Source organism: Megascapheus bottae, chromosome 12 (assembly GCF_031878675.1).
Source record: "Megascapheus bottae isolate mThoBot1 chromosome 12, mThoBot2.hap1, whole genome shotgun sequence".
Classification (NCBI taxonomy): Eukaryota; Metazoa; Chordata; class Mammalia; order Rodentia; family Geomyidae; genus Megascapheus; species Megascapheus bottae.
In genome coordinates this window covers 33,168,762-33,196,370 of record NC_143520.1, presented here as the reverse complement: position 1 = coordinate 33,196,370, position 27,609 = coordinate 33,168,762, and the positions used below count along the sequence as shown (strand labels likewise).

Sequence of the window (27,609 nt, the reverse complement as noted above, 5' to 3'; positions counted from 1 at the left end):
CATAAGTAAGTATTTATAGCTATCTTACATGTATATTGAAATTTTAGGTAAATAATGATGAATATCAATATGGACTGGCTTTGAAAAACATTGCCGGAAAACAAGGAATGTTAATGGGACTCTAAATGAAAGAGAATTATTGATTAGTTCCTAAACAAGTCAGTTTCCATAATTGAGTAATGGGTTTTATTTAGTATTTCAATGGGGCCCTAATGCCTATCCATTTCTCCTTTTCTGGTTTTTCTTTTGCCATTTGTATTGTTTACTGTAGTTACCTAGGAAGACGGTTAATCTGCTGTCATTGGTTTCGTATCCTGAATATTCTAAATTTTCATTGAAACTTGAACATTATGTCATATCATTATGATGATCATAAGACAATAAATCATTCCTTTGGACAAGAAAGTATTGTGGAGAGTCCAGAAAAACTTTAACAAGGATATATATGTGTGTGTGTATATATATATATATATATATATATATATATATATATATATATCGAGTTACATTAGTCATCCACCTCTTTGCTAGTAATGGTTTATTGAATGACTGTTAGAACAAGTATGTGGTTAGAATGAAGGCTTGATACTGACTTGCCTTTTCCTACTTTCTTTTTTTTTAATATTTTTATTGTAATTAATAAAAGGATTACATGATATTTGCCAGATAGAAGGTGCATTAATTCACATACATTGATACCCTTTCACATGTCTTGGTTACTTTCTTGATTCTCATATCTGGATAAATATACAAAAAATCACATTTCTGAAAAATATAGATATAAAAATACATATATATGTAAAAGTAGATTTCTATATAAAATGCTTTAGTCCTTAGTGTGATGTAGGAATTATGTATTTATAATATAGCATTTATGTATTTCACTATATTAATGTAAAAGAATTGGAAGAAGTTATCATCTATGTAGTTATAGCCCACATATTTCTGAAAATGTCTTTTTATTAATATTGTAAAATGTCTTTTTAAACATTTTATAATTTGCATTCTATTTTTTAGTTTAAAGAAGCATATAACATTTGCTGAGATATATATATTCTCATGGCTATTTCATTGTAAGTTTACTAACCAATCTGTATATTTTTTGTTATTTTTTTTATTGTCAGGATAATGTATAGAGGGGTTAGTTATATTTGCCAGGTATTAAGTGCATTACTTCTCACACATTGATACCCCTTCTCATGGTTTTTGTCCCCATTTCCCTCTTCATACCCCATCCCAATCATCTCAGATATGTGTTTCTTATGTACATTTTTTCAGAAGGCCTCCAAAATACACATTGATAGTACTTGTCTAAAAACAACCAATAGGGAAGTGAGGATCTTTTTCTCATCACACAGCTACACGAAAGTGTCTCGGTGCCTCTGACTGGTACAGAGGAATCTATGAAGCCAGGAAAGGGTCGTCAAGAGCAACAGAGGACAGAGTCGTGGCTGGTCTGCCAATCCTTGCTCTGATATGACTTTCTCTAGGGAACACATATTCAGATGCCAATGAAAGTTCCCTGTGTGTAACAGCTTTAATGGGAAGAAGTGAAGAATGAATAGGGGGTGGGAATATCTCCCACAACAGCAGGAAGCAACTCAGTCAGGGACAGAGTCTAATTTTAAAGTTGGATTTTATATTAGGGGATTGTGAACACCAAGATTTACAGACTACTAACTTTAGACAATTTTGGTGGCTATGAATCAATGCAGAAAGATTCAGAGTCTGACTTTCTAAAGTAATTCCTTAAGTTAGACAATATATGTAATCCCCTTACCCTTGGTCATTAAATCTAGAAATCTGGAATTGCTAGATTAGAAGATTTTATTATATTTTAGAGAGGTTTACAAAGACAAGAGAAAATTTGTGTGCTTTCTTTATTTTTTTTTTTGTAGAGAGACATACAGAAAAATCTGTGGTTCTCTCTAGAACATTTAATGAATTTTGAAATATGGTCCCTAGATTAAGAACATCAGTATCTCCTGGGAGTTTGTCTGAAATGCAAATTCTTGGGGCCCATTCCAGGGTTATTAATTTCTATCTTAAGAAGCAATTGAAGTAATTGTGATTCATGTGATTCGTAAGAACCCTTACTTCTATCTCTAGTGGCCAAATAAGACCTTTCCAGTAACATGGTTTTGAGAAACACCATGGAATTAATCCCATGTCAGGTAACTTTTCTGTCCATATCAACATGACTTCACACATAGCATTTATGTACTTCACTATATTAATGTAAAGGAGTCAGAAGAAGCTGTCATCTATGTAGTTATATCCCACATATTTCTGAAAACATCTTAATATTAATATTGTAAAATGTCTTTTTTAAACACCTTATCATCTGTATTGGATTTTTTTTTAGTTTAAAAAAGCACATAACTTTTGCTGAGGTATATAAATTCTCATGGCTATTTCAAATAGCCAAGTCAAATATCAAATGCTTCTATATCACAGTATATTATAGTCTTTCCCTTATATACAGTGAACTGATAGAAACATAGTCTGTCTTATTTAACCTTGTATCTCTAGTGCCTAGCTCAATGCCTGAGACACAATGATTGCTCAATGACTGAATGCTTAGACTAGGCTTTAGACTCTCTTTTTGGTTTTGAATCTCAATTTCCTCAACTGTAAGATTATGTTCTTTCTAGAGTATCCTGAAAGTACCATATTTTCAATTAATTGCCATAACCAATTTGTTTTTTATTCCCTAGGTAAGCTCAGAAGGTTTAATCTGTATCCTTTTCAATTAAAAACAAAGAACAACAGAGCTTTTTGATGAGGGAGTGACATAGAAAGATTAAGAAAAAAATATTTTGGAGGTGGCTATAAATCATAGGAATCTCATAAGGATAACAGTGCTTATTAAAAATTTGCTGAATGAAAGCAGGCACTCAAGAAGCTTGGAATATTTGTTATTTCTTGTAGGAACTCTTGCTGTGAAGTGGAGATAGCTGCTACTAATCGCAAACAAAGCTAATAAAACTGTAGTACTCATTATGCAGGAAGTGAACAAGCTCTTCTTGGTGTGCACTGATTACGGTCTGTACATGACCCATCTCTGTCTCTACCCTGCCAAGAACTACTTCTTCATTTCTCTTCTTCCTTTCCATTATTTAAAAACCTCAATATATAAACTTTATTAAAAAGATTTAAACTAATGATTTGGCTAAAGGACAAAATGATTCCCAATCTACAAAAATATAACAGATACAAACAAGAAGAAAATGACATACTTTACAATATTATGCCTCCTTCCTTGTTAAATACTTAGGTTCTAATTGAATCATCTGGCCTTGTACAATTGATTAACACTACACATGCACTCAACTCTTGCTGAGAAATAACTGATGATTGAACCTTTGTGCCATCTACTAATGTGAAAAGCTAGCTAATTTAACTTTTTTTTGTTGTTGGTTGTGGGGCTTGAACTCTGGGCCTGGGCATTGTCCCTGAGTTCTTCAGCTCACGGTTACTGCCTGACTCCTTGAGCCACAGTGCCACTTCTGGTTTTCTGGTGATTAATTGGAGATAACCATCTTATGGATGTTTTAGAGTCTCATGGGCTGGCTTTGAACCGCGATCAACAAATCTCAGCCTCCTGAGTAGCTAGGATTACAGGTGTGAGCCACCATGCCCAACCTTAATTTAACATTTTAATTGAAAATCCATGTAAAGAAATAAGAATTGGGAGTTATTAAACTAAGAAGATAATAAGGATGCAAAATTTTTTCTTACTCTTGGTATGCTAATGATGGAAGCACAAAACTTATGCTTAAAGAGGCCTACTTGCTTTCCATTCTGCTAACCTTATCATTAATATGGCGGGGAATTTGTATCTTGTATCCCTGTCTTTCTTGCCCGAAAAGATATTCAATCTAGACTTTGATTTTACTGGGAATCCATTTCCTTGAGAGTCAACTCTGGAAGGATCTCACAAATGTGAATGAACCTGTGTTTCTATATTTCAGGAGTATATTTCCAATCCCATTCCTTTGCACAAGGCCTTTTCTCTGCTGTTGATCTAATGCATTCTGTGAAATATAATTAGCACCCAGAGCAAAATGAAACTGCAGAATCCATTATTCAGAAATGGTTAACAGTTTGATCTCTTAACCATTAGATCTTCCAGGATCTATTGTTGTTATGCAGGTAACCCACGTAGTAAGCTGGCCCTGTGTTTAGTAACACCCAAGGTTTCCTATTCCTACACTGCCTAGGACCGGCTAATCTACTTTCTTAGTTCATGCTTCCCAGTATAATTTCATTAGGAGAAAGGGTAGGATGAGGTGAAGTCCAAAATTTTTGGTCTATTTTTTTCACTTAACTCACACACTAATGTACAATGAGGTTAATGATTCAGACAAAGTTACACAACTAGTTTTTGGAAGAGCTAGACATGAAATTCATACATTTTGGCTCAGACTGTTTCTCTTTCTACTAAACCATAATAATTCAATATGAAAGATAATAATTTGGTATGTGGAGAGAAGGGAACTCCATCATTTAAAAAATTATATGAGTCAGTACCATTTAAACAGGTTCTAAATGATGAAAAAAATCACATGGACATTATAAGTAATTTTAAATACCATATTAATGCACCATAAAATTAGTATGGAAGGCAGCTGCCTAAAGAGTCCACTTTAATATGTGTATATGTGTAATACTAAATTTACGTTTCTCTCTGTCGTATGTGTGGGGGGAGGCAGTGCTTGAACTCAGGAACTAGAGCTTTTGTGCTTGTCTGGTGCTCTACCATTCGAACCACAACTACCTTTGTAGCTTTCTGTTGGAGATAATCTGATGTACTTTCCTGCCTGGGTTGGTTTTGAACCAGGAACCTCAGATTGTCAGCCTCTGGAATAGCTAGAATTACAAGTGTAAGCCACAGACAGATGGACTTTTTTCTCTTTTAAATTTACTTTTTTTGAACTTACTCCTAAGTTTATTCTAAATTAATACATAGTATCTCTATTCTTCTGAATTTTATATGTCTATTTCATTTTAAAAAATCTTTAGTTTGAAAGTTGGGATCTAGTGATTCATGCCTGTAATTCTGGCTATCCAGGAAGCCGAGATCTGAGGATCATAGTTTGAAGTCAACCGAAGCAGAAAAGTTTATGAGCCTTATATCTCCAATACACTACTCAGGAAAAGCTGGAAGTTGGTGTAAGTGGTAGAGTACTAAGCCTTGGACACAAAGAGGCTCAACGTCAGCACCCAGGCTCTGAGTTCAAGTCCCAGGTCTGAAAAAAAAAATCTTTGGCTTTGGATTATCCATAGTGAGCTCACTGAGAGTGAGAGGTAAGAGAGATATGTAATAGTTCTGCAGATTTTCTGCTAAGACAGTTATTTAAAATATTTCTTTAGTATGTAAGGATTGTATTTCCTTAATATGAGTATTGTTTATTTGTAATCAAGTTTCTAGGTGCATTCACTAAAGAGTATCTTTCCAAAGAACCTTGCAAAGGGGAAATATTATTAGCTATTATTTTTATTATTATTTTTATGTTATGGTTATGTTAAATAAAATATGCCTCCAGTTTAACGTAGAGCGAGAGACCAAAAAAAGAACTTTATTCACGGTTCATTTTGCTTTTCCATTTCACATACTACTTGTTTTTCCCCCACATGCTTAATGACATACTCCTACGTGTGTTCCACTTCTTCAGATTAAATGAAACTCTGTCATCCCTTGGTAATATCCCATCGTTCACAGATCTTTCCTGCAGAAAACTTCCTGCTTGTATATGTCTCAGTGCATTGAGTAAAGAGGCTGGGTGGGGATACTCCTGAATTCACACTGCCAGTTCAGAACAGTGTTGCTTCTTTTTTCCAAATTCATTCTTAGTTTTTTAATTCACCAATTTAACTGTATAAACCTTTATGCCTCTTTAGAGGATTCTGGAGCAACGCAAATTTAATCTCTGCCTTTAAAGAGCCTCCACTTGCTCCCAATGTTCAGTTGAGACAACGTTCCTAACTTGCTGGGTAGTCCAGGATGGCTTCAAACCTGACACCTGCCTGCCTCAGTATCCCAAGTGCTAGATTTGAAGTCTAAAGTTATCCATGTTTGAATCAGGTTTTAGGACACAAGCTCAAGTAAAATGATATCTATCCCATGCCAATGTTTGAGGCTGCCATTGCTATCATTCTGGGAAAATTCATTACCCAAAGATAGTCTATCTGAAACCCCATCTTCACAGTGCTCTAATTTGTTCTGGTCCAACAACACAGATGTCTATCTGTTGTGCTGAGCTAAACCCAGACAATTCCATCTCTCAGAACCAGTCAAGAAACATTCAGTTTCTGATTTCCATGTTTGTCCCTACTCCATCATTCAAGCCTTCATTTCTTCGAAACAGGTGATTGAAAACACTGAAACAGTATGATTCTCCGGACTGACAAATTCCCAAATCCATTCCACTTATTTTGTGAGTAATTGCCTAAGTTTACCATGGAATCTGAAATTTTTCATTGTCATCCATTGTAGACCAAGATCTATTCCAATTTCTCTGCTTCTAATGTACAAAATATACCTGAATACACTTAAATTATGGCATAGTCTAACTTCAAATTATATTGTCTACACCTGGTATTCTTTTGTGATGATTACTGACCCTCTACACACCAATCACAGCAACCACTTCTAATTTCTACTGAACAGTCCAATTCTATTTCTATTCATATTCTGTTAGCTGATGATCTTATTTACCTTCTTCAAGTAGTGTCAACTCTCTGGGTCACCTTAAATTTGTCCACATTCTCTCTACCACCATTCTCCATTCTTCTTCTGCTCATATTGATTTGAAAAAATGATTCATTATTGCCCACTACCATGACTACCCTCTGAAGCCTCTCTCTTTCTTTCTCTGTCTCTCTCTGTCTCTCTATCTCTGTCTCTGTCCGTCTGTTTCTCTCTCTCTCTCTCTCTCTCTCTCTCTCTCTCTCTCTCTCTCTCTCTCTCTCACACACACACACACACACACACACACACACACACACACACACACACACAGAATGAAGCTTTTGTCCTGAAGAAGACGACTTTCCCTGAAACCTGCAATCTCCGTAAGGAAACATTCTATATTGTTCTATTAAGACCCTGACACTAGGGGCTGGGTGTGTGGACTAGTGGTAGAGTGCTTGCCTAGCATGCATGAAGACCGGAGTTCCATTCTTCAGTACCACATATACAGAAAAAAGCCAGAAGTGGTGTTGTGGCTCATGTGGTACAGTTCTAGCCTTGAGAAAGCCCAAGAACAGTGCCCAGGCCCTGAGTTCAAGCCCCAGGACTGGGCGGGAAAAAAAAAGGATCCTGACACTTCATTAGAAATCCCCTGAAATATCTTGTTTGAACCTATAGAACAAGTGATGTTTTAAAGCAGACATCTTGGTCTATTAATATAATCAATTATGGTAGTAATAATTAGCAATGATCAAATATTTATGTCCTAATATTATGTTAAACATATTACAGATGCTGCTTATTTATCTGCCATTATTTATTCACCTAATGGAATGTCTAGTGACAGTGAATAACTTTTGGCCATTGCATTGTTCATGCAGCCCAGAAAAATGCCTTCATTTAAGAGCCTCAATAAGTGACCATTTATTTGAAGAAATAGGCTAAAATTATTTACTTGCAGTATTTGTTGTTATGTCCTTAAGAATTCTTTTCCTATTGGCACTACAAATTGTATTCCTCTTAAAAGCAGAAATAAGTTTTCTATTTCTTTAAAGGTATTTTGCCCTACAGTGTCAGTTCAAATTCTACATGTAACAAACACTGAAAAAAATGGGTGTGGGCATCAGGATCAATATTTTGAGAAAAATATGCTTCCTAGTAGTAGTTAGCTATCAAATGGAGGGGAGGAATCTTTGACTGCTTTTATCATCATTGTATAAAAATATTATCTTCTATAATTAAAAATGCTAATTAAAGATGAAATGAGATAGAAAACTCCTTGGCTATATACAGGTAGTGTTATTGACTTTTCTAACTAATAAATTTCACATCTGAAACCTTAACTTTCACCTTTGAATTTCAAATGTGGCAACAAAACAGTAAAAAGAATTTGTCCACTGTTTCTATGGAGATTTCTAGGTTGTCAAATTTTCAAAGTTTCTTGGAATTGCCAGTTTGTCCTGTCATTACAAATTGGTTAAATATTGTGTTTTTGTATCTTCATACTTATGAAGGTAAGAAACTGTTCATAAAACATTCATTTCTTGGGCCAGGAGTTTAGCCTAAGTGGCAGAGTGCTTGCCTAGTATGTACAAAGACTCGGGTTCTATTCCTCGGCACCCCATACATAGAAAACAAACAGGAAGTGGTGCTGAGGCTCAAGTGGTAGAGCTTTGGACTTTAAGTCCAAGGACAGTGCTCAGGCCTTGAGCTCAAGCTCAGGACTGGCAAAAAAAACAAAACAAAATAAAACAAAAAACATTCATTTCTTAATAACTAAACATAGTTTAAGACTTAGTTGTACACGCAAACTAGCAAAAGAAAATAAGAGGGTAAACAGTTTTCCTATTTAGATATTTACTATATATTTTTTTAAGTGGCATGGCATTCAGTCTCTGAAATGAGGTCTGTACACAGAATCATTTCTTCTAGTTACTGGTATAAATGAAGGCTTATCAATTAGGTACTCCATATCCTGTAACCAATAACTGGGAGAAACAAAATTCAATTATAAGTTACTCCAAAATGATTGCTTTTCATATGTAAGATGATTTATATTTTATAATGTTTGTTGGAGGCATACTTTATGACTATAGTTATAATACATATACATAGTTATTAGAAATACTTTTCTTTGTAAAATTAATAACTTAATCAAGTGTAGTAGTGCATGCCTATAATCCCAGCTTCTCAGAAGGTTGGACAGGAAGATTGTTCAAGGCAAACCTGGCTTTTATTGTGTGACTGTGTCTCAAGTGTAGTCAGGGATAGAGAACTGGCATGTCTGAAGCTCTGGGGACTATCCCTGGAAACACACTCACATGTACAAATACACACACACACACACCTACCTAATACAAATCACACACACATGTAAATAATTAAACAAACAAAAACATCTAAATTGAGACCTAAGTTGGCCTTACCCAATTTCTTGATGTTTAATGCATTTTATTTTTTTTCACCTCGCAAAAGAGGTGAAGATGCATATGGTTATTAATAGCTTTTTCTAATTAGAGTACACTTGTCTCTGTAAATATAACTTTCACACTTTCAAATAGGAAAGCATCAGGGGCTTTTTGAGTCTCAATATACATGTGGAACTGCATAAAACTAGTGACTACGCACCTAAGACAGATCCTGTTACTACTATCATTCAGGAACACTCAGGTTTAAAATGATCCTGGGCGCTGTCCCAGAGCTTCTTTTGGCTCAAGGCTGATGATCTACCACTTGAGCCACAAAACCATTTCCAGTTTTTTCTGAGTCTTACAGTCGTTTCTGCGTAGGCTGGCTTAAACCTTCAATCCTCAAATCTCAGTCTTTGATTCAGCAGCTAGTAGTACAGTGTAAGCTACCAGTGCCTGCCTCCTTCTTAATATGCAAGAGGTATAGATGTGTTTGAAAAAGTACATATTTCTTTTATAGTTAAAATATTTTTTTTTAAATTAGAGACAAAAACATAAGACACAAAACACAGAAAGTTGTAATCCAGCTATGTAGTATTTTGTTGGGGCTAGCCTAGAAAAAAAATTAGGGCGACCTCTCCTCAAGTAACAGGTTTGGTGAGGTCTGAAGTCCTAGCTAAGGTAGGAGGATCTCAATCTGAAGCTTAGACCCAGACCAAAAACAAATATGAGAAGCTAGGAGAAAACTAAACAAAAACAAAAGGGGCTTGTGGCACGGCTCAAATGTTGTAGTCGTGGTTACCAAGTGTAGCCCCTGAGTTCAAACTCTAGTACTATCAAAAAATAAAAATAAAAAAGAATCCATGAATGGAAAAAAAAAGTTTTATATAAAGCAAGGTTTGCAGTGCTTATGCTGTTATAAACCAAGAGGCTGAGATCTGAGGTTCATGGTTTGAAGCCAATACAGGAAGGAAAGTTGTGAGATTCTTACCGCCACGTAACCACCAAAAAGCTGGTTTTCCATGTGGCTTAAGTACTAGCCTTCAGCAAAAACAGATGAGCAACAGTGCCTAGGCTCTCTAGATTTCTTTATTGTTTTTGGTTTTGTTAGTTTTTTGTTTTTTGCTTGCCTTTGACTAGTTAATCTGAAGATCGTAATCCTGGTTTTAGTCTTTTTAAAATATGAACTCAATCTATAGATATAGATATAGATATAATCAGAGTTCATTTGTTCTCCATCAAATATTTTATCCATTCATTCTTCATTTGCTTGTTCATTCATGAATTTATTCAGTCAGAGAAAGTCCCTTACATGTGTTCTCTATTGTATTGAGTGCTTTGAGCCAGATGGAACTGTGGTTTTGTTAAAGTTAATATTTTTGGTAACTTTCTGATATCAGTATGTATATATGGCAATCCTATGAAAAAGACTCCATGAAAATCTACCTCTATTTTTAGGTGAAGGAATGGCTTGTTTTCATGAAGTTAAGTGAATGGATGCAGACAACAAAAAGAAAGACAATTCTATGTTGTAAAATTTATGGCACACCTTAGGGCTGCAGGATTTCAGAAAAAGAAGAGATTGATATGATTTGAGGTGCTCAAAGATAACCTCATGAAAAAGGAAATGGGATGTGCGTTAGCCATGAAACACAGAAGGAGGATGGCATTTCAATAACTAAAAGAAAGGGATGAGAGTTTCATGTCTGTAGAAATAGGTGGAGATAACTATAAATATGATTTTTGTGGATAACACTCAGGGCAAGGTCTGATTAAAATGGATGGTACTTTACACTGGATTGAAGGACAGTGGTTTTCCCTATAGATATGAGAGGCCATTAAGGGAACTTGAAAAAATGTTATGGGAAAGATGTGGACTGAAACATTGATAGAGACAGACATGCACACATAAGGCTGCTTAGCTTGGGAGAGTGGCAAGATAAGAGATTAAAATATCTAGTTAGTTACTTTAAGCCAAGTATCAAAACTATATCAGTCTAACATTTGAAATGGGAATTTAAGTGGTATTTTGCTTTTTATTCGTTCTCTCATTTCCTCAAAAATACTTGACCATCATACAATCTGTGGTATCAAAGTCACCTAAACCATAATGGTTCCTTGGATGAAGCTATCATTGTAGCTTGGGAAAACCAAAGAAGGCCATTCAATAGACAGGTAAATGGATGTGAGAAGAGAAAAGGAGATGGCACAAGTAGAAAGACATGGTAGTTTAATTGCATATTTACCCAAAAGATCCCAGGAAGAAGAAGTAGTAAATGTATGATAAGGATGAGAATATGCAGCTATTTTCTAAAAGAATAGAGCTATAAACAGAATCAAATCCAAAACATGCTTGCTTAGCTTTCTTTTTTTTTGGGGGGGGGTGGTCATGAGGCTTGAACTCTGGGTCTGGGAATTCATCCTAAGGTCTTCAGCTCAAAGTTATGTCCAGCTTTATTTCCATAAATTTGCCATAGGACCCTTTGATAATAGGCAAATCCTCTCATTCACTATCCTCTAAATAAAAATTGCCTTTTCTGCTTTACTCAAATTCTTCTGCTAGAAAGCCCTTCCTCACTCCATGATTACTGAATGTGTATTTAGTTCGAATTCTACCTCTTTCATAAAACTTTATATGAATATCCATTCTGTAGAACCTCCTCTATTTATGTAATTCAGATAATTATTGTTTATACCATTTGTGGCATATTTATAATATATGTTCACTCATTGTTTTAAAAGATATTTTTATTCTTCAATGAAGAAGTTTATGAAAACAGTGCATCTTGATCGATGTCACTCCTTCCAACTTTATCCCTGCCAATTCACTTTTTCCCTCACCTTTAAAGAATTTTGTAAGATAGATATTGAATTTTTTTACTGCAGTATCCCCCAGCTTCTTTTCCTCACATGTCTATCCCTTTCCCTTGACCACACCCAGCCCTTTCAAGAACCAGTTTCCTGGTACCTATTTTGTTGAACTATGATCCTTCCTTTTTCCTTCCTTCTTTCTTTCCTTCCTTCCTTGTTGGTTGTAGGGCTTGAACTCTAGGCCTGGATGCTGACTCTGAGCTCTTCAGCTCAAGGCTAGTTTTCTACCACTTGAGCCACAGCACAACTTCTATTTTTTTGGTGGTTAACTGGACATAAGTATCTCAGAAACTTTTTGTGCCGGGCTGGCTTTGAACAGTGATCCTCAGATCTCAGCCTCCTGAGTAGCTAGGATTGTAGGCATGAGCCACCAGTGCCCAGTTGATTTTTTTCCTTTTTAAGTAATTACACTAGTTAAGCTTTTCCTTGAATCCATTGTATTTCAGTTAATACATTTGTCTTTATTCACATACTATCCAAAACATTTACTTATCTATAGATGAATTCTAACTTCTACATGAGAGAAAACATATATCATTATTTTTTCCATGTGTTAGGTTTATCTTCCAAATTAAATAATAATCATGCCTTACTTTTCCTGACCCATCTTCTTCCACACATATAAAAGTAAATATATTGAAGACATTCAATGAATACTTATTGATTTATTTATTAACTGAATACATATTAAGCCATAAGAAACAGTATTATGAGAAAAGGAGATCTTAATGTCTGGTGAAAGGATAATCAAGATCAATTTTTTTAAACCTCTAGATAGGAACAATTTCTATTAATCTTGTTTTAGAATTTAGGTATATACAATGGTTCGCAAATGATCAGTTGGTTGAGATGAATTTTCTTGGACACTTTGCTTATAAAGAAAAAAATTGACTTTCACTTGTGCTTGAAGCTGGAATTTAATGTAAACTTTAAAAAAAGAACATGAAGACATTTCTGATTTAAAGTTTTGAGATATTATAGAGTTATTTAATATATGATAACATTTTGCTATGTTTTTATATGAAGTTATTTGGGCTTGTCTCTATTTCTGCATGGTGAAATTAACTGGAACTACATAGTATTGAAACTAGAAAATTTCTTAGCATGAGTTCTAAGTGAATTCTAGGGTGGAAACTAAGTTGCAAAAAAAAAAAAAAAAATGAACTGACTTGACCAAGGTCAGCATTTTGTTATTGCTAAAGCTGACTGTAGAAATTAAAGTATCAGTTCCTAATTGTGTGCTTTTTCTATAACTGTATAAGTAATGGTATTTTTGTACTTTAAACTGATACACAAATGAAAAAATTTCATAATAGTTTCTCATTATTTCTCTTATTTTATACACAAGAAAGTCAGTGTTGTTTAAGTTATTAATAAGGGCATCCAAAATAGAAACACAACATTAACAGTTTATTATGTGTAACAATATAGAGAGCTAAAAATGTCATCTAAATTATTAAAAATTTTGAAGCTCCATGAAACTACATTTTTTTCATTGGTGAGCTGACTGCCTAAAAGTTATGGTCTTTTAAAATTATGTTGGCGTGGTAATATGGAGTATCTTTTTAAACATTGGAAATAATTAATCTTATTCAGGAAAAGAGAGATAAACTTGAGTCAGTGTAAGTTTGTGCTGATGACATAGAATGTGAGAGAAGATGCTATTTGTTTTTTGGGAAAAGACATGGGATGTTGCAATTGTCCTTAACCTAATTCAGTAGTAAGAGAATGCAAAACAAAAAGATAAAACAAAACAAAACAACAACAACAAAACCAAACTCACAGTCTCACTACTGCTACAGTATAGCTTTCTTATAATGTACTAGAGATTCTCCTCTAAAATGTCTGTATAAAGATATTATTTAGTGGAGTTAACAAAGGGAAGAATTAAAAGAAGAAATAATTTAAAGGAATTCAGATGATTGTTTGTGAGGAATGGTCATAGAAGTTTGGCAATCTGAAAAAAATGCTTTAAAACCTGTATTATATCATAGCATTTAAATTCTCAGTGATTGTTATTAAGTGGAATCAAGGCATATCACATTCTAATTTTTACATTATTTTTGTGTTCATATAAAGTACAGTGAGTAAAAATTCACCCTAACTCATGCTATGATAGCATCCATTCATACAATTTAATGTTCTTGAAATTCACAGATAAATGAAGGAGATGAGTAGGAAAGACATGTTGTTTGTTTAATAAAACACCAAAATGAACCAGAGACCAGGGGCTCATATTTGTAATCCTAGTTACTGGGGAGGCTAAGCTATGAAAATCTGAAGTTTGAAGCCAGCCTGGGCAAAAAATTCTGTGAGACTCTTATGTCCAGTGAACCACACATACACACAAAACGGCTGGAAGTGAAGCTGTAGCTCTACTATTAAAGTGCTAGCCTTGAGGGAAAAAAAGCAAAAAATATCTCAATACCCAGACCCTGAGTTTAAGCTTCTACACAGGCACAAAACCAAACCAAAAGAAAACTAAAACTAACAAGAAAATCAAATAAAAACAAAACAAAATGAAAACCCCATTAAAATGTTTGAAACAAAAGCAGAGACCTGTGAGGCTGACTTCACTTGTTAAGTTGTGAAGGTACACATGAACAGTTCAGTGTTTCTTTTCCAGACTCAGTAAGTGCACCTGACACGGGACACACATGATTGTAGTGTAGTAAACATAACTTACCTGTACCATTGTTAACTGTGGTCTGGATCGTGGCTTCTGGCCCCATAGTGTCATAGTCTTCCTTCATTTCTTCTGTGGGGGAAAATTATCTTTAGCATTTGAAAATTGTAGGAAAGATTACTATGCTAAGCATGCCAAGCACAGGAACAAGGAAGATTCTTTTAAAGGAAACAGAGAAAAGGCTTGTTGTAAACCTCTAAACAATAGCTTTGTTCAGGCAATTGAATGAATCCAATAGTGCTAGCTGTACAAGAACTTATTTACTTTAAGCATTACTGCAAGCTGTGAAAAACAGAGGTGCTCATTTGGAGCAAACGAAGGGTTTTTCTTCTGGTGGCAGTTCTACTGACAAATAGGGGGAAGATATTATTTTTTTAAATAAGAGTCAAAAGCAACTAAGTATTTGCACTTATAACTTTACATGGGAAGCTATGCCCCTGCTAGCGCTGGATGCTTAGTAGCAAGTCAGAATTTCTTATTTTATTTTTATCGCTTTCTTTCCCTTTGAGGTAGCGGTAGTGGTACTAATCGAAGAAAGCAGAGATTTTTTTTTAAACCCAAATTCTACATATCAAAACTTGGAATGACTAGTTTATAATCAAACATTTCAGAGTATCAGAATATTTGTTTCATTATTATATATAAATTCTTAAAACTGATCTTTATTTTTTCCCTATTTCTCATACATATTTTCTTTCCTTTATCATTTGCACATGCACAAGTAGTCATTTTCGGAGGAATAATATATGGATATAACAACAGCTAAGTTTCTGATTAAGATAAAAATGTAACATTGAAGTTGAAGATTCATAAATAATTAAAAGTCATTTGAAAACTGTAATGTTTTTAGTTAAGGGAAAAGTTTGCAAAATAGGAGAACTGTTAAGTGTCTCTGCCTTTCAGATTATTAGAGTATCTTGGAAGGCAGAAAAAAGACAGCTGCCATTTAAAAATCCTTGAAATAAGCATATTACATAAGAGCTTTTTAAAATAGTGGTTTTATAATGACAGTGCCAACAAAGCCCAAATATGATCCAGGATGAAAATCTCTTGATGATAATAATTTCATTTAAACCAAGAAAAAGTTTATATATAAGACTATGAATTCTTAAGTTTATTCTGATCTTTCTTTACTTAATATATAATGTTACCTTGACAGAGGTTCTAGAAAGCATTACAACTAAAGTAAAATATATTTTACAGGGGCCGGGAGTTTGGCCTAGTGGTAGAGTGCTTGCCTAGCATGCACAAATACCCGGGTTCGATTCCTTGGTACCACATACATAGAAAAAAGCTGGAAGTGGTGCTGAGGCTCAAGCCTTGAGAAAGTCCAAGGACAATGCTCAGGCCCTGAGCCCAAGCCCAAGACTGGCAAAAACAAAAAACAAACAAACAAAAGAACCCCCTCTTGTTGGGTGGGGGGGGAGGGAAATGGGGACCAAGACATGTGAAAGGGTATCAATGTATGGGAATTAATGCACCATCTATCTGGCAAATATCATGTAACCCTTCTATTAATTACAATAAAAAATATATGAAAAAAATAAATAAATAGGAAAAGAAAGAAAGAAAGAAATATATATTTTACAGGCAGTGTCTTGTGGTATATATACTTAACAGATCAAAGCTAAAATATTATGGTCCTCTTAAAGGGTATAATACAGCTGGGAACTAGGGGCTCATGACTGTAATCCTAGCTACTCAGAAGGCTGAGATTTAAAGATCATAGTTCAAAACTAGCCCAGAGAGGAAAATACATGAGCCTCTTATACCCAATTAACCACTAAAAAGCCACAAGTAGAACTGTTAGTAAAGCTGGTAGACTTAGTCTTGAGTAAAAAAGCTCAAGACAGCACCTAGGCCCTGAGTTCAGGCATCATAATCAGTGCATGTGAGCACACTCTCCTCCCTTTCCCTCTCTCTCTCCCTCTCCCTGTCTTTCTCCCTCTCCCTCCCTGCCCCCCACCCACTAAATAAAATACACATAGATGCTAATTGAATGCCAGTACTCATTGAAATAATTTGAATATTTTTTTCTTAGACTATAAAGCCACTCTAAATTCATTCATAACCCTAGACTTCTCCTTTATTTAGGCAATATTTTCACAGGAACCTTTTACAAAGAACATTTAGAAGTTCAACATATAGCAATATTGTGTTGTCAATTGTAATAATCGATTGTTTGAAAGGCTCCCACATTTGCCATTTTAATTTGTGTCTGCAAAGAATTAGATTAAGGTATTTCTGAGAAGTTCAGCACCAGATATAAATATAGCTTTTGTGTCTTTCTTCCTTGCTCATCTCATGTGATTTCTGGTAGCTAAGAGTCACAAGAATCATAAGTTTTCCATCTGAGAGCACATCAAGTCACAGAGGGGAACAGTTAGCAGACTTTTTTTTTTTTTTTGCATAGTAGTGGTAATGTTCAAGATTTCTGCTGTACTTCCTTCCTCATTGGCATTTTCTTATGAAAAAGCAAAGAGAAGTTACAGTAGGTGGTTGTTGGCACTTTCTGTCTATTTCAAGTAACAGAATTCCTTAGCAATAACTCTCTCTGTCTCTGTCTGTCTCTGTCTCCTTGTCTCTGTCTCTCTGTTTCTCATTTCTGTCTGTCTGTCTGTCTGTCTGTCTGTCTCTCTCTCTGTCTCTGTCTGTCTGTCTGTCTCTCTTTCTCTCTCTCTCTCTCTCTCTCTCTCTCTCTCTCTCTCTCTCTCTCTCTCTCTCTCTCTCTCTCTCTCTCTCTCTCTCTCTCTCTCTCTCTCTCTCTCTCCCCCTGCCAGTCCTAAGGCTTGAACTCAGGGCCTGAACACTGTCCTTGAATTTTCTCAAGGCTATGGTCTGCCACTTAAGCCACAGCACCACTTCCAGCCTTTTCTATATATGTAATACCGAGGAATCAAACTGGACTCTTTGTGCAAGCACTAGTACAAACTCCCTGCCCCAGCAAGAAACATCAGTTGAGACTGTGTTCCTTTTACCTACAGCTTTCTGAGCATCAGCCTTTCTGTCATTTTGAATATCAAGTTCAATTTATTAAAATGAAACACTGGCTTTTCAGGTATATATTTGAAATATCACACATATGCCTACTTACTTCTGTTCCACGCAAATTTATATTCAAAGGAAAAAATGATGCATAATTCTATTAATGGCAATCCTGGGTGCCTTTCTTCCATGCATAAACTTACACATTTTCATGCTACCTCTGACTCTGCATATTGGGTCTAAAACCACATAGCATACTGATTTTCCCAACACTTGTAAAAGTTTCATTTTCCAGTCACCCTTGGGATGAAGGTTTATAAAAATAAAGAGCACTTTCTTCAGTAAGAGGAAGAATCCTTGAATAAGCAGAGAGAGGCCAAGATGCAGGTGATTTATTTAAGTCTGTGTCAATGATAATGATGTCATGGTCTCCAGCACACTGTGTCCACCCCATTGTGGGACTAAAGAATGTCAAGGACAATTCCAAACACAAAACTCTGATTGTGCTGAAACCGGAAAGGCACAGTAAGAACTCCACTGTGCGCTCTTCAGTTCAAAACCTGTATCCTGCAGACAAACTATAGAAAGCATGGGAGAAAGAGCAATGGAGAGGGGCTTATCTCAGGGGAAAGCTATGTGCTGAGGTATGATTGCAGACAACCAGGCACCGGGAATAAAACACTACTAAATAAAACAGCACCAGAATTAGAATTATTGTCTATATTGTATGTTTTGAACAATAAATAAGAAAAATATTTTATCAGGAGAAAAATGTGTTATCTACTAGTCAGGATAAACAATGAGTAGCTTTTCAAGACCAATTTCTTTTCATTAGACATCAAGGCACCACATCAGAGCACTTTTAGAACAATAAAAAAAAGAACAATAAATCATTACTAATCATTAGAACGAGACAGGTAATAGCCGGGTAACTTTCTGGGTCCAAATAGCCAAATGAGATTAGGAATTTACATTTTATTTAATTATTGTGACTCCAGAATGCTAGTTTATTTACCACAAAGGTAAGAGCAAAGAATAGCCTGTTCATTTGTATCACAGGCGTCATTAACTACAGGTGATAGCAGGGGTCCGAAATGAACTCATACGCATCATTATATATTAAAATGCTTAGAATTCTGATCCATGACTAACACAGAAAGCTGCCACAGTACAAACAACTACGGCTTGCTTTTGCTGTTTTGGCTGTTTTTTAGTTTTTCTTAAATTTTTTAATTAAACTTTTATTTTCTTTTTTAGAAGTTTGGAGCTGTACATTTGTTCTATCATTATTAATTATTCCTTTAAGGGTGGAAATTCTAGTAATTGGTCCTTACCCTTGATTTCTAGATATTAAAATTTAAAGCATCAGAACATTCATTCTTATAGCCCTGCATATCTAGTTCATTAACAAATATGAATAGCTAACACCAGCTCATTTAAATAGTATGTCTTACATGAGTTCTCGCCACACTCTGTTTCTGTCACACTGCTCCCAAGAATCATTGGCTCTTATTATACATGTAAATGGCTATCATAAAAATAAAAATTTCATTTAAGATTGTTAATGACTTCTGCAGCAGTCAGACTTCCTTTAATGATCATCCTCTGCCCCTAATTAAACGTATTTATCTTTCAAGCATCTTTGGCTGAGTTCTCCCTCATAGTTGAAAATCTAAAACCTTAAGTCTTAATGGATATAACGATAAATGTTTATGTGTGGGATTGCTGAGATTCGAGAAACCTTCACCGAAAGCAAAATTGGAAGCAGAAAGAGTAGAGAACTTGGCACAGCATACCAGGAAGAGGAAAAACAAATACACTACACTCAAACTGCCATCAGTCTTTTTTTTTTTCACATTTAATTTTCTTCAGTAGCAGAAGTGCTTTTATTCTCCTTCTAAACAGAGAATTGCTGTGTTCATGCTCAGTGTTTGGTAGTCTGCTGCACCATACAATAACACATAGGTAGACTCCTTCCCAGTTACTTCGCCTGTTTATAAAACTGTTACTTATATTCATATTGTTAGAGAAAAAGGCAAGGTAGATCACATAATGATAGTTCTCACTGCATCCTGGGGTTAGACATTTAGGGGACCTCGGTCTTAACTAAAGGGTTACATTTGAAATTTTACTGCAGGCCACTTTATCATGTAGACAGGCAGACTTCTTATATTTTTGTAACCATGTTATAGTAGCATTGTAAGTGCATTGTATACCAAGACATTTCCATTCATGCAATGGCACCTGAAGTTTTAGCTTAAACAGAATTTGACTTGTTTTTTATGATAGTTGGTGGTGTCCCATTTTTACTTCCCTTGAGATTCCCACCAAACAGCAGGAATCATTATCAAGTACTTAGCTGTTAAATAATAATAATAAAAAAAGCTACCTGACCAGGTAAAAGTGTGAAATTTTAATTCACAGTTAACAAAAGGGAATGATTAAATGGTTGAATTACAATAGGAGGTGTCAGATAGACACTGAAACTACACTAAATTGATAGTTACCCACTTTGATAGGATACTTGATCTCCACAAAAACCACACACATACACATAAGCTTTTACACAAGCCTCCATTTTCTTATGAAAGTACAGATCTTGATAATGTGATATAGTATGCACATTATAATTGTTGTTAAGTAAATTCATGGTATGTGTTACAAATGTGGTTCATATTTTGCCTCAAAAATCAAAATACAACCTCTTCCTGAGACATTTTCAGTGTTACAATGTAATAACATTACTATCTTTTTGTAATCTGTTACCAGCTTTGGTATCTTACTCAGGCAAGAGCCATGAGGAAAATATTTCAACTATTTTGTTTGCAAATATTCTGCAAGGTAGTACAGATTAGTTGAAAGTGGTGTAGGAAAGGGCCACATTGTTTTAGACACTTACCTGGACCATCTACAGAGGCTTGTAGAATCTCATTGTTGTGCCAGGCATGTTCCACTCCACCTTCCCTAATCTCATCTTCCTCTTCCTCTCTTGGCAACAAAACTTGGCTCACATGTGGGGAGGACTCATGGTTAGGCAGACCAGCTGGACTTGTGTCCTGGTCCAGAGGGTTAGCAATTCCATCATCCTCAGCAATATGAAGCTTGTCCTCCTCATCTGTTTCAGAACCTGTGTCCACTACATTGTCATAGTTCACCACTGTGGAAGAAACACAAGACACTCTCTAAACACTGGTGAAAGTATCAGTGCCCTCTCATTGTTTAGTTAAATGGAAACAATATTTTCATAACTGAATTACTCAACCAGGTGAAGAAAATGTAATTAATACCTACCATGTTTTAACATTTTATTCTTATTCAATTAAAGCTGGATGCTGTAATTTTTTTACTAAAAATATGGGAAATTTAAAAAAGCTCTAGAAGAACATATACCCCAAATATATACATATAGCCCATGTAAAGGGATGCAGTGTAGCACGCACCTCCCATACTTAACAAAAACTTGTACAATAGATGTACAAGTGACAATCTTATCAGCCTCAGGATATGACCTGTTTACTATGTAATTTTGTGTTATACATACAAGCTGGCTCCACTATGTTACCTGTGGTTTTATTCCTAAAAACAGTGCACATACACACACACACACACACGCACGCACATAATGTCCATCTATTCACACACACATACACAAACACAAACCTGCTCAATCTGAAATATTCACTCTTCTACATCAACCATCATGTGCTAAAACCATTTATATCCCAATCTTTTAAGCAGAAAATGAGGAAAAGCCATATCTTCTGGACCATTAATACTACTACTGAGATGTCTTCATAGTGCCATAATTACAGAAGATTTCTAAGTGGCACAGACAAGACCAACACAAACGTTAAAATAACTCACAAGAACTGGCGGGCTGCTTTTGCAGCCCTCAGTCCCAGCAATGCTCAGTAGCTTTTCTTAAAATAGACAGCCTGTAAATAAGGTCTGTGAACTCAATTGAAGGTGGCTGTTTCTGAATTAGTCAGCCCTCACAGGCTCTCGGCCTACATGCTAGTACATAAATTGTCCACTTTACCACCAGACAAGAAAGATTAGAGTAATAAACACGGGGCATTAGCTCAGCTAGAGAAACACACCAGCCGTTACGCACACACAGGATTGCCAAGAACTGTTAACCCAACTCTCCAGAAACACACACAAAAAAACAAGTTAGAACCATGACATCATGGGAACAAGAGGGAAAGAGAAAGAAAAAAAAGCCCATGAAAAAAAAAGCGCAAACAATTTTCAGGTTCATTTTGATTTCTCTGCGCCTAATAAAGCAATCCTCCGCTAAGTTATCAACTGAGCTATCTCAAGTGGCTCTTGCCAGCTATCGGATTATACAAAAGTGGCAGAAAAGGAGGGGAAAAAAATGAAAAGGATTGTGTGTCAGGTTCATAATGCTTTTGGAGCATTCTGGAAACATGTCTAGTTACAAATTTTAGTCAGTCATATCTGTTTGCTTTGACAGGTTCCCAGGGAGTAAAAAAGGAACAAAAAGAGAGAGATTTTTTTTGTCATGTGAGGCTAGGGACAAAAAGATTACACCGTGCATATCTGCTCATAATATGATCTTTGTATAATCCGCGGGTCTGCACTTGCCTTCCGAACAACTGCACAACAGGTGCAAATTAAAATGAAAACGGCAGCGGAGCCGGGCAAACAGAATCTGCTGACCTGGTTTGAATACCAATTGACGGGGGAAACAAAACCTTTTCAAGAGGTGTGACCACAAGGGCTTAGGCAAGTTCAGGCTGGGTAATGCCCTCAGATCTACAAAAAGAGAGATATTCGAACATCTCTGCTCTAGCTGTGTGGTCCAGATATACCTTAGTACAATCAATAATGTGCTGCTTTTTTTTTTTCCTGGTGACTGAGATTTAACCATTTCTTAGCAACAAGCAGAAGATTCTTTACAAGTTTTCTGAACGCTAAGTGGGGGGAATGTGGGAAGGGGGGCGCTACAACAAAAGCTCCTAAGGCCTGGGAAGCTTTCAACCCACCTCCTAAAAACTGATCTCTGGGCACAGGAGGAATAAAGAAAGGTCCAGAAGGAGTGAATAAAATTATCTAAGGCTGGACAGGCATTAAAAGGCCTTTATCCTGCCAAAAAAAAAAAAAACCCTATGCCTTTTAAGGTCTTTTTTTGCATGGACCACAATATCCCGTGTGATGAGAGAGAGAGAGAGAGAGAGAGAGAGAGAGAGAGAGAGAGAGAGAGAGAGAGAGAGAGAGAGAGAGAGGGAGGGAGGGAGGGAGGGAGGGAGGGAGGGAGGGAGGGAGGGAGGGAGGGAGGGAGGGAGGGAGGGAGGGAGGGAGGGAGGGAGAGGGAGAGAGAGAGAGGGAGAGAGAGAGGGAGAGAGAGAGAGAGATAAATGATTTATGAACAGCCCTTGAGGAGTTCCAAATATCAGAACAATCTAAACAAGCAATGAAGTCATGTCTCACCATATAGGGTCAGGAGTACGGCATCCATCACCTTCAGAGGCCAACAATACTTCACAACCTTTAGGGTTTACACTCACAAATAGTAGTAAATACTTTAAAACTAAATAAATAACTGCTGTCAAGTTCACTCACAGAAACACTAGGCCATCTTTCCTAGAACTGTGTGAACTAGGATATAACCCTACCTACTGGCCTATGTGCTAATGAGTCACCTTTCTTTGTTGTTGTTGTTAAACCAGGTAAAATAATTTATCACCAACTTAGTTTTATATATCTGAACTCAAATGAGAATATTTTATTCTGTTCTCTAAGGTTGAGCTCCTGAAAGTTAAAGATAAATCCACTGATAGAGACATTATATTTATTTCCCATTCCATCTCTCCACTTCTACATTCTTAGGATTTTATCTCTAAATATTTTTCTCAATAGATTTGCCTAGTATAAGTATTGGAAGAATTATCCTCATAAAATATTATTATAGTATGGTCAACTCATGACAGATTTAACTCCATTTGTATTATGAAGTAAAAACAATCTATTTTCCCCATTTGTTCTTGCTTTAATCCTTTGTCATCATTGATACCATTGGCATACAATATGTTAACAACATAGCTTAACTTTGTCTCTACAAGGAAATGGTTCCATTTTCTATAATGATCACCCTGCACTGGTTTTAAAATGGATCACTGGACACAATATATGAATCTAGTACCTAGTGTTGAACTAGCAATATATAATGTTTCATTCAGCATCCAAAAGTGTAGAATTCCCTCCATAGCTTAACAAGTTCTAGTTGGTCCTTATATTAAATCAAATAAACCATACCTCACCTGGATTTCAGGAAAATCTTATACATGTATTGGAATTACATGGCCAGCATTAAAACAGTTACTTCAAAACCACAAAGAAGTGGGAGTCCAAAGAATTCCTTTTGCGATTCAATAAATAAGAGGAAAGATGTACTGTGTGCTGGCTCAAAATAGACACTAATTTTACATCTGTCTCTGAGGCACAGCAAAAAGCCAACTAAAGAGCAGTAATAAATGTCCAAAAACAGCATCACTATCCAAAAGTAATCTTCAGAGGAATTAATTACAATTCTGTATAACAGTTGCATTGGCAAAATGTACCCATAATTATGTACAGGTACTGGTACTGTATTACAAGGAAATTTGCCATGTGATGCCATGTTTACATGATAATTGATGGATAAGATAAAACTATTTGCATATGAAGTGCATATGAATTATTGGCATGATTCACCATTTTATGTGGAATCATATTAAAGTTTCATTTTCTCTAAAACTGTATGTGTAATATGGGGTTACCAAAGGGTATAAAGCTGATACTTAAATTTGCTTTATAGCAAATGGGCCTGGAAAGATATAGCTGAATTACTAAAAACCTATATTTAAAAGGCTACATAGTTGATCTATAATAAGCATTATTTTCACTTCACCAGATTAAATTATATTTAATCCTCTCTATTCTGCCTTCCAAGTAAACAATATTCTAAATTGTATCACTGTGACAGTTAATTTTATAGGCATATGCAAAGCAAATAATGCTTTCTCTTTTTTGCTATAACTTTATTTCAAATTTTTGTATCCTGGAGACAAGTAATACAATAGTGGAAGAACGTGACATTTTTATAATGTCCATACCTGCTGCAAAATTTCAGCATTTGCAAAAATGCCCTATTATAGCATTTAAACATTGCTGATAATTAGCCTGACATTTGAAATACTAGAACCGTTGTTTTGAAGATGCCCTATACAATGTTACCTAACTAACCCCCTTTGCTACTTATATGCTTTTGCTACAGTTTTCTGTCAGCGTACAAATAATATCTTGGGTAGCTGATGCATTAACCTCGAAAAGAACTTATGTGGAGAAGGCAATACTTCATCTTCACCAGAAGCAGAAGTTTTATTGACATAAAGGAAAATTACATATGCAGATTATAGACAGTTAATTGTTAATAAGGCGGTCAACAATGATTTCCTATAACTCCACTCATGTTAAGTGTGCCAATAAGTCTTCCAATGCCATCATCAAACATTTATTAAATACCTACAATATAGTAAATCTAGAAGATACATAGAAGTGCTATCCTCACCTCAGGAAGCTTACAATTCATTTCAAGACATAGAATCATAAAACTAGAGGGACTCTTGAAGTCAACACAACATGTGACCACCGATGCAATATAGGCAAAATGAGGTCAAATGACTTGTCAAAGGTGACACAACCAGTTGGTGGCAAAGCCAAAGCTAGAAAGGATGACTTTATGCAAATACAAAAAGATACTCAACAGTACAAATTTCCAAGGAAGAATGTGATCTAAATTTAAACTCTACAAATTCCTGGTAAACGAATGGAAATCTATGGGACTTTGAGAGATTTTTATGCAGTAAAATGGAGATTGTTCCTTAATTTTAAATTGTTTTGATGATTGTTACTTTCATGGATCCCCTTAATTTGAGTTATAGAAGCCTACCAATTTGATCAATTACCAGAATCTAACAATACACCCATGTTTCCTGCAATAGTTTGGAAACAATAGAAATAAAGAGGCAGTTCACAGAATTATAAGCTTCACTACTTGCCTTCTGGTCCCAGCACCAATATGTAACCAGCTGTGTGTCCTTGGTCTATTACCCAAGGGAACTTGGTACAAATGGGTTCACTGTCTGTAAGACTGTCACAGTGATTTTATGACTAATGTACTAAAGTGGAAATGTAGGGTTATATAATTATTATTACCACTTACATAATAATAAAGATGGACTGGCTACTCCAGCAACTTCTTTTGTCTGCTGCTTGAAATGAGTGGGAGATAAGATCTGAATATATGTCAGTCCAATTTCGGTTTTAGGCCTTCATTTAAAAGTTGATTTGCAAAGGTGTTCTCAAGTAGTTGGTCCAAAATGGAACAAAGCATGTTTCAGTTAAGAAATGATACAAATATGTAACTTCATTTTTAAAAATGTCTCCATGAACAATAAAGCTTAAAGAGTATGAGTCATTAAGTCTTCTGTGCTCAGGTGCTTGGAAGTCCTCTGTTTTTGAGCCAGCAGATTAAAGGCCTTACTGAGTTGCTTTCGAAGAAGGATTGCATGAGTAGGGAGGACTTTCTTAGATTTTTTTTTCACCTCTATCTTAATCTTTATTCTTCTCCCCCTCTCTGCCTTGTACATCTCGCTTTTAGGTGTGTGTTACTAAGGACAGGGACTCTTTTTCAAGAATTTTTATCCAGCAGCTCTTGTTTTCTCCAGGGAAAATTTATCATTGACCCCCTTCATCTCCACAGCTAACTTGTTACCTCTGCGCTTGGGTGGGTAAAGATCATAGGCCCAAATTCAACACTCAATTTTTCATTTTATGGTAGGAGCCTTGTATAGGTACAATGAGGCAAAGATAATTCAATTGGAATGGGTCTCACTGAAGTTCATGAGTCTTAATTTCTCCATTTGAAAATGGGAACAATTTTATCTGCTTCTCAGAGATGAAAAATGAATTAATGCTAGAAAGAAGAAATCTCCCAATTTGAAGTATTCAGATAAAGTGTGTTCTTTTTTATAGTAGTTAATAGAAGGGTTACATTATATTCGCCATATAGAAGGTGCATTACTTCACAAACATTGTAAATTGTGTTCTTCAGAAACACACATGCACACACACACACAAACACACACCACTGTTGGAAAAGAATCACACTATCACCATAGTATATCACTATAGTCAGCCTTTATACAAACTAGCTTGGTTACTTTAATTTTTTTATCCCAGGAACATTCAAAGGCATTAAACCCGCATTATAAATTAATGAGTTGTAAAATGTCAGCTGATAAAACAAAAGCAGTTTTGAGTATAGGGATAAAAATGTTTCCATTTCAGATTAGCTATGTAAAAAATATGCATATTAAGTGAAATGGGAAAGGAATTTCTGTCATACCATGGTTCCACTTGGGGGGAGGCCAGATGGGCCCCACCCATCTTCCTTGTTATAGCATCATCTTAGGAAGATGGCAGCTGCCCACCCTTCCAAACTCTTGTACCTGGGAAAGGTTTTCAAATTTTAGTATGGTAGTAATTTTTTTAAGGTTCCAATTTTATAGAATTTTTGAGGCTTGGGATAAACTTGCATGTGTAGATAATGACATCTTATTTACACAATTTTCTCCTAGAAAATATAGGAAAAATAAAAATAATGACAAATAAAGGCAAAATCCTCCCTTTCCCCAGACCATCAGTGAAACAGATGCTGGTCAGATAATTTATAGCAATAAATTCAGCTCACTCTCAAGAAAAGCACCGCATTCCTAGGTCACAATGTTCAAAGTGACTCAACAACTTGACATCTGTTTATTTTTTTAAAAAAAGTAAATATATTCTAGTTTTCCTGTGTATCTAGAATTCATAATGTTTTTGACTGTTAGTTAACACCTATCGAAGGACACTCGGCATTTTACTGATATATAAAACACATATTCCTCCTACCACTCCCC

The 27,609-nt window shown here is 35.5% G+C and overlaps 1 protein-coding gene across 1 annotated transcript in view; it reads right to left on the bottom strand.

Annotated features, from left to right (window-relative positions):
• The window catches only part of Zeb2 (zinc finger E-box binding homeobox 2), a 44,146-nt gene extending 23,350 nt beyond the window's left edge, over positions 1-20,796 (bottom strand). Inside the window, exons 1-2 of the mRNA XM_090342865.1 lie at positions 20,544-20,796; positions 14,660-14,731 (exon numbers count right to left, since the gene is read on the bottom strand). Of these exons, the coding sequence (XP_090198991.1) occupies positions 14,660-14,726 (67 nt within the window). The 5' untranslated portion in view covers positions 14,727-14,731; positions 20,544-20,796. The remainder of the gene's footprint in view (positions 1-14,659; positions 14,732-20,543) is intronic.
• Between the last annotated feature and the right edge of the window lie 6,813 nt (positions 20,797-27,609).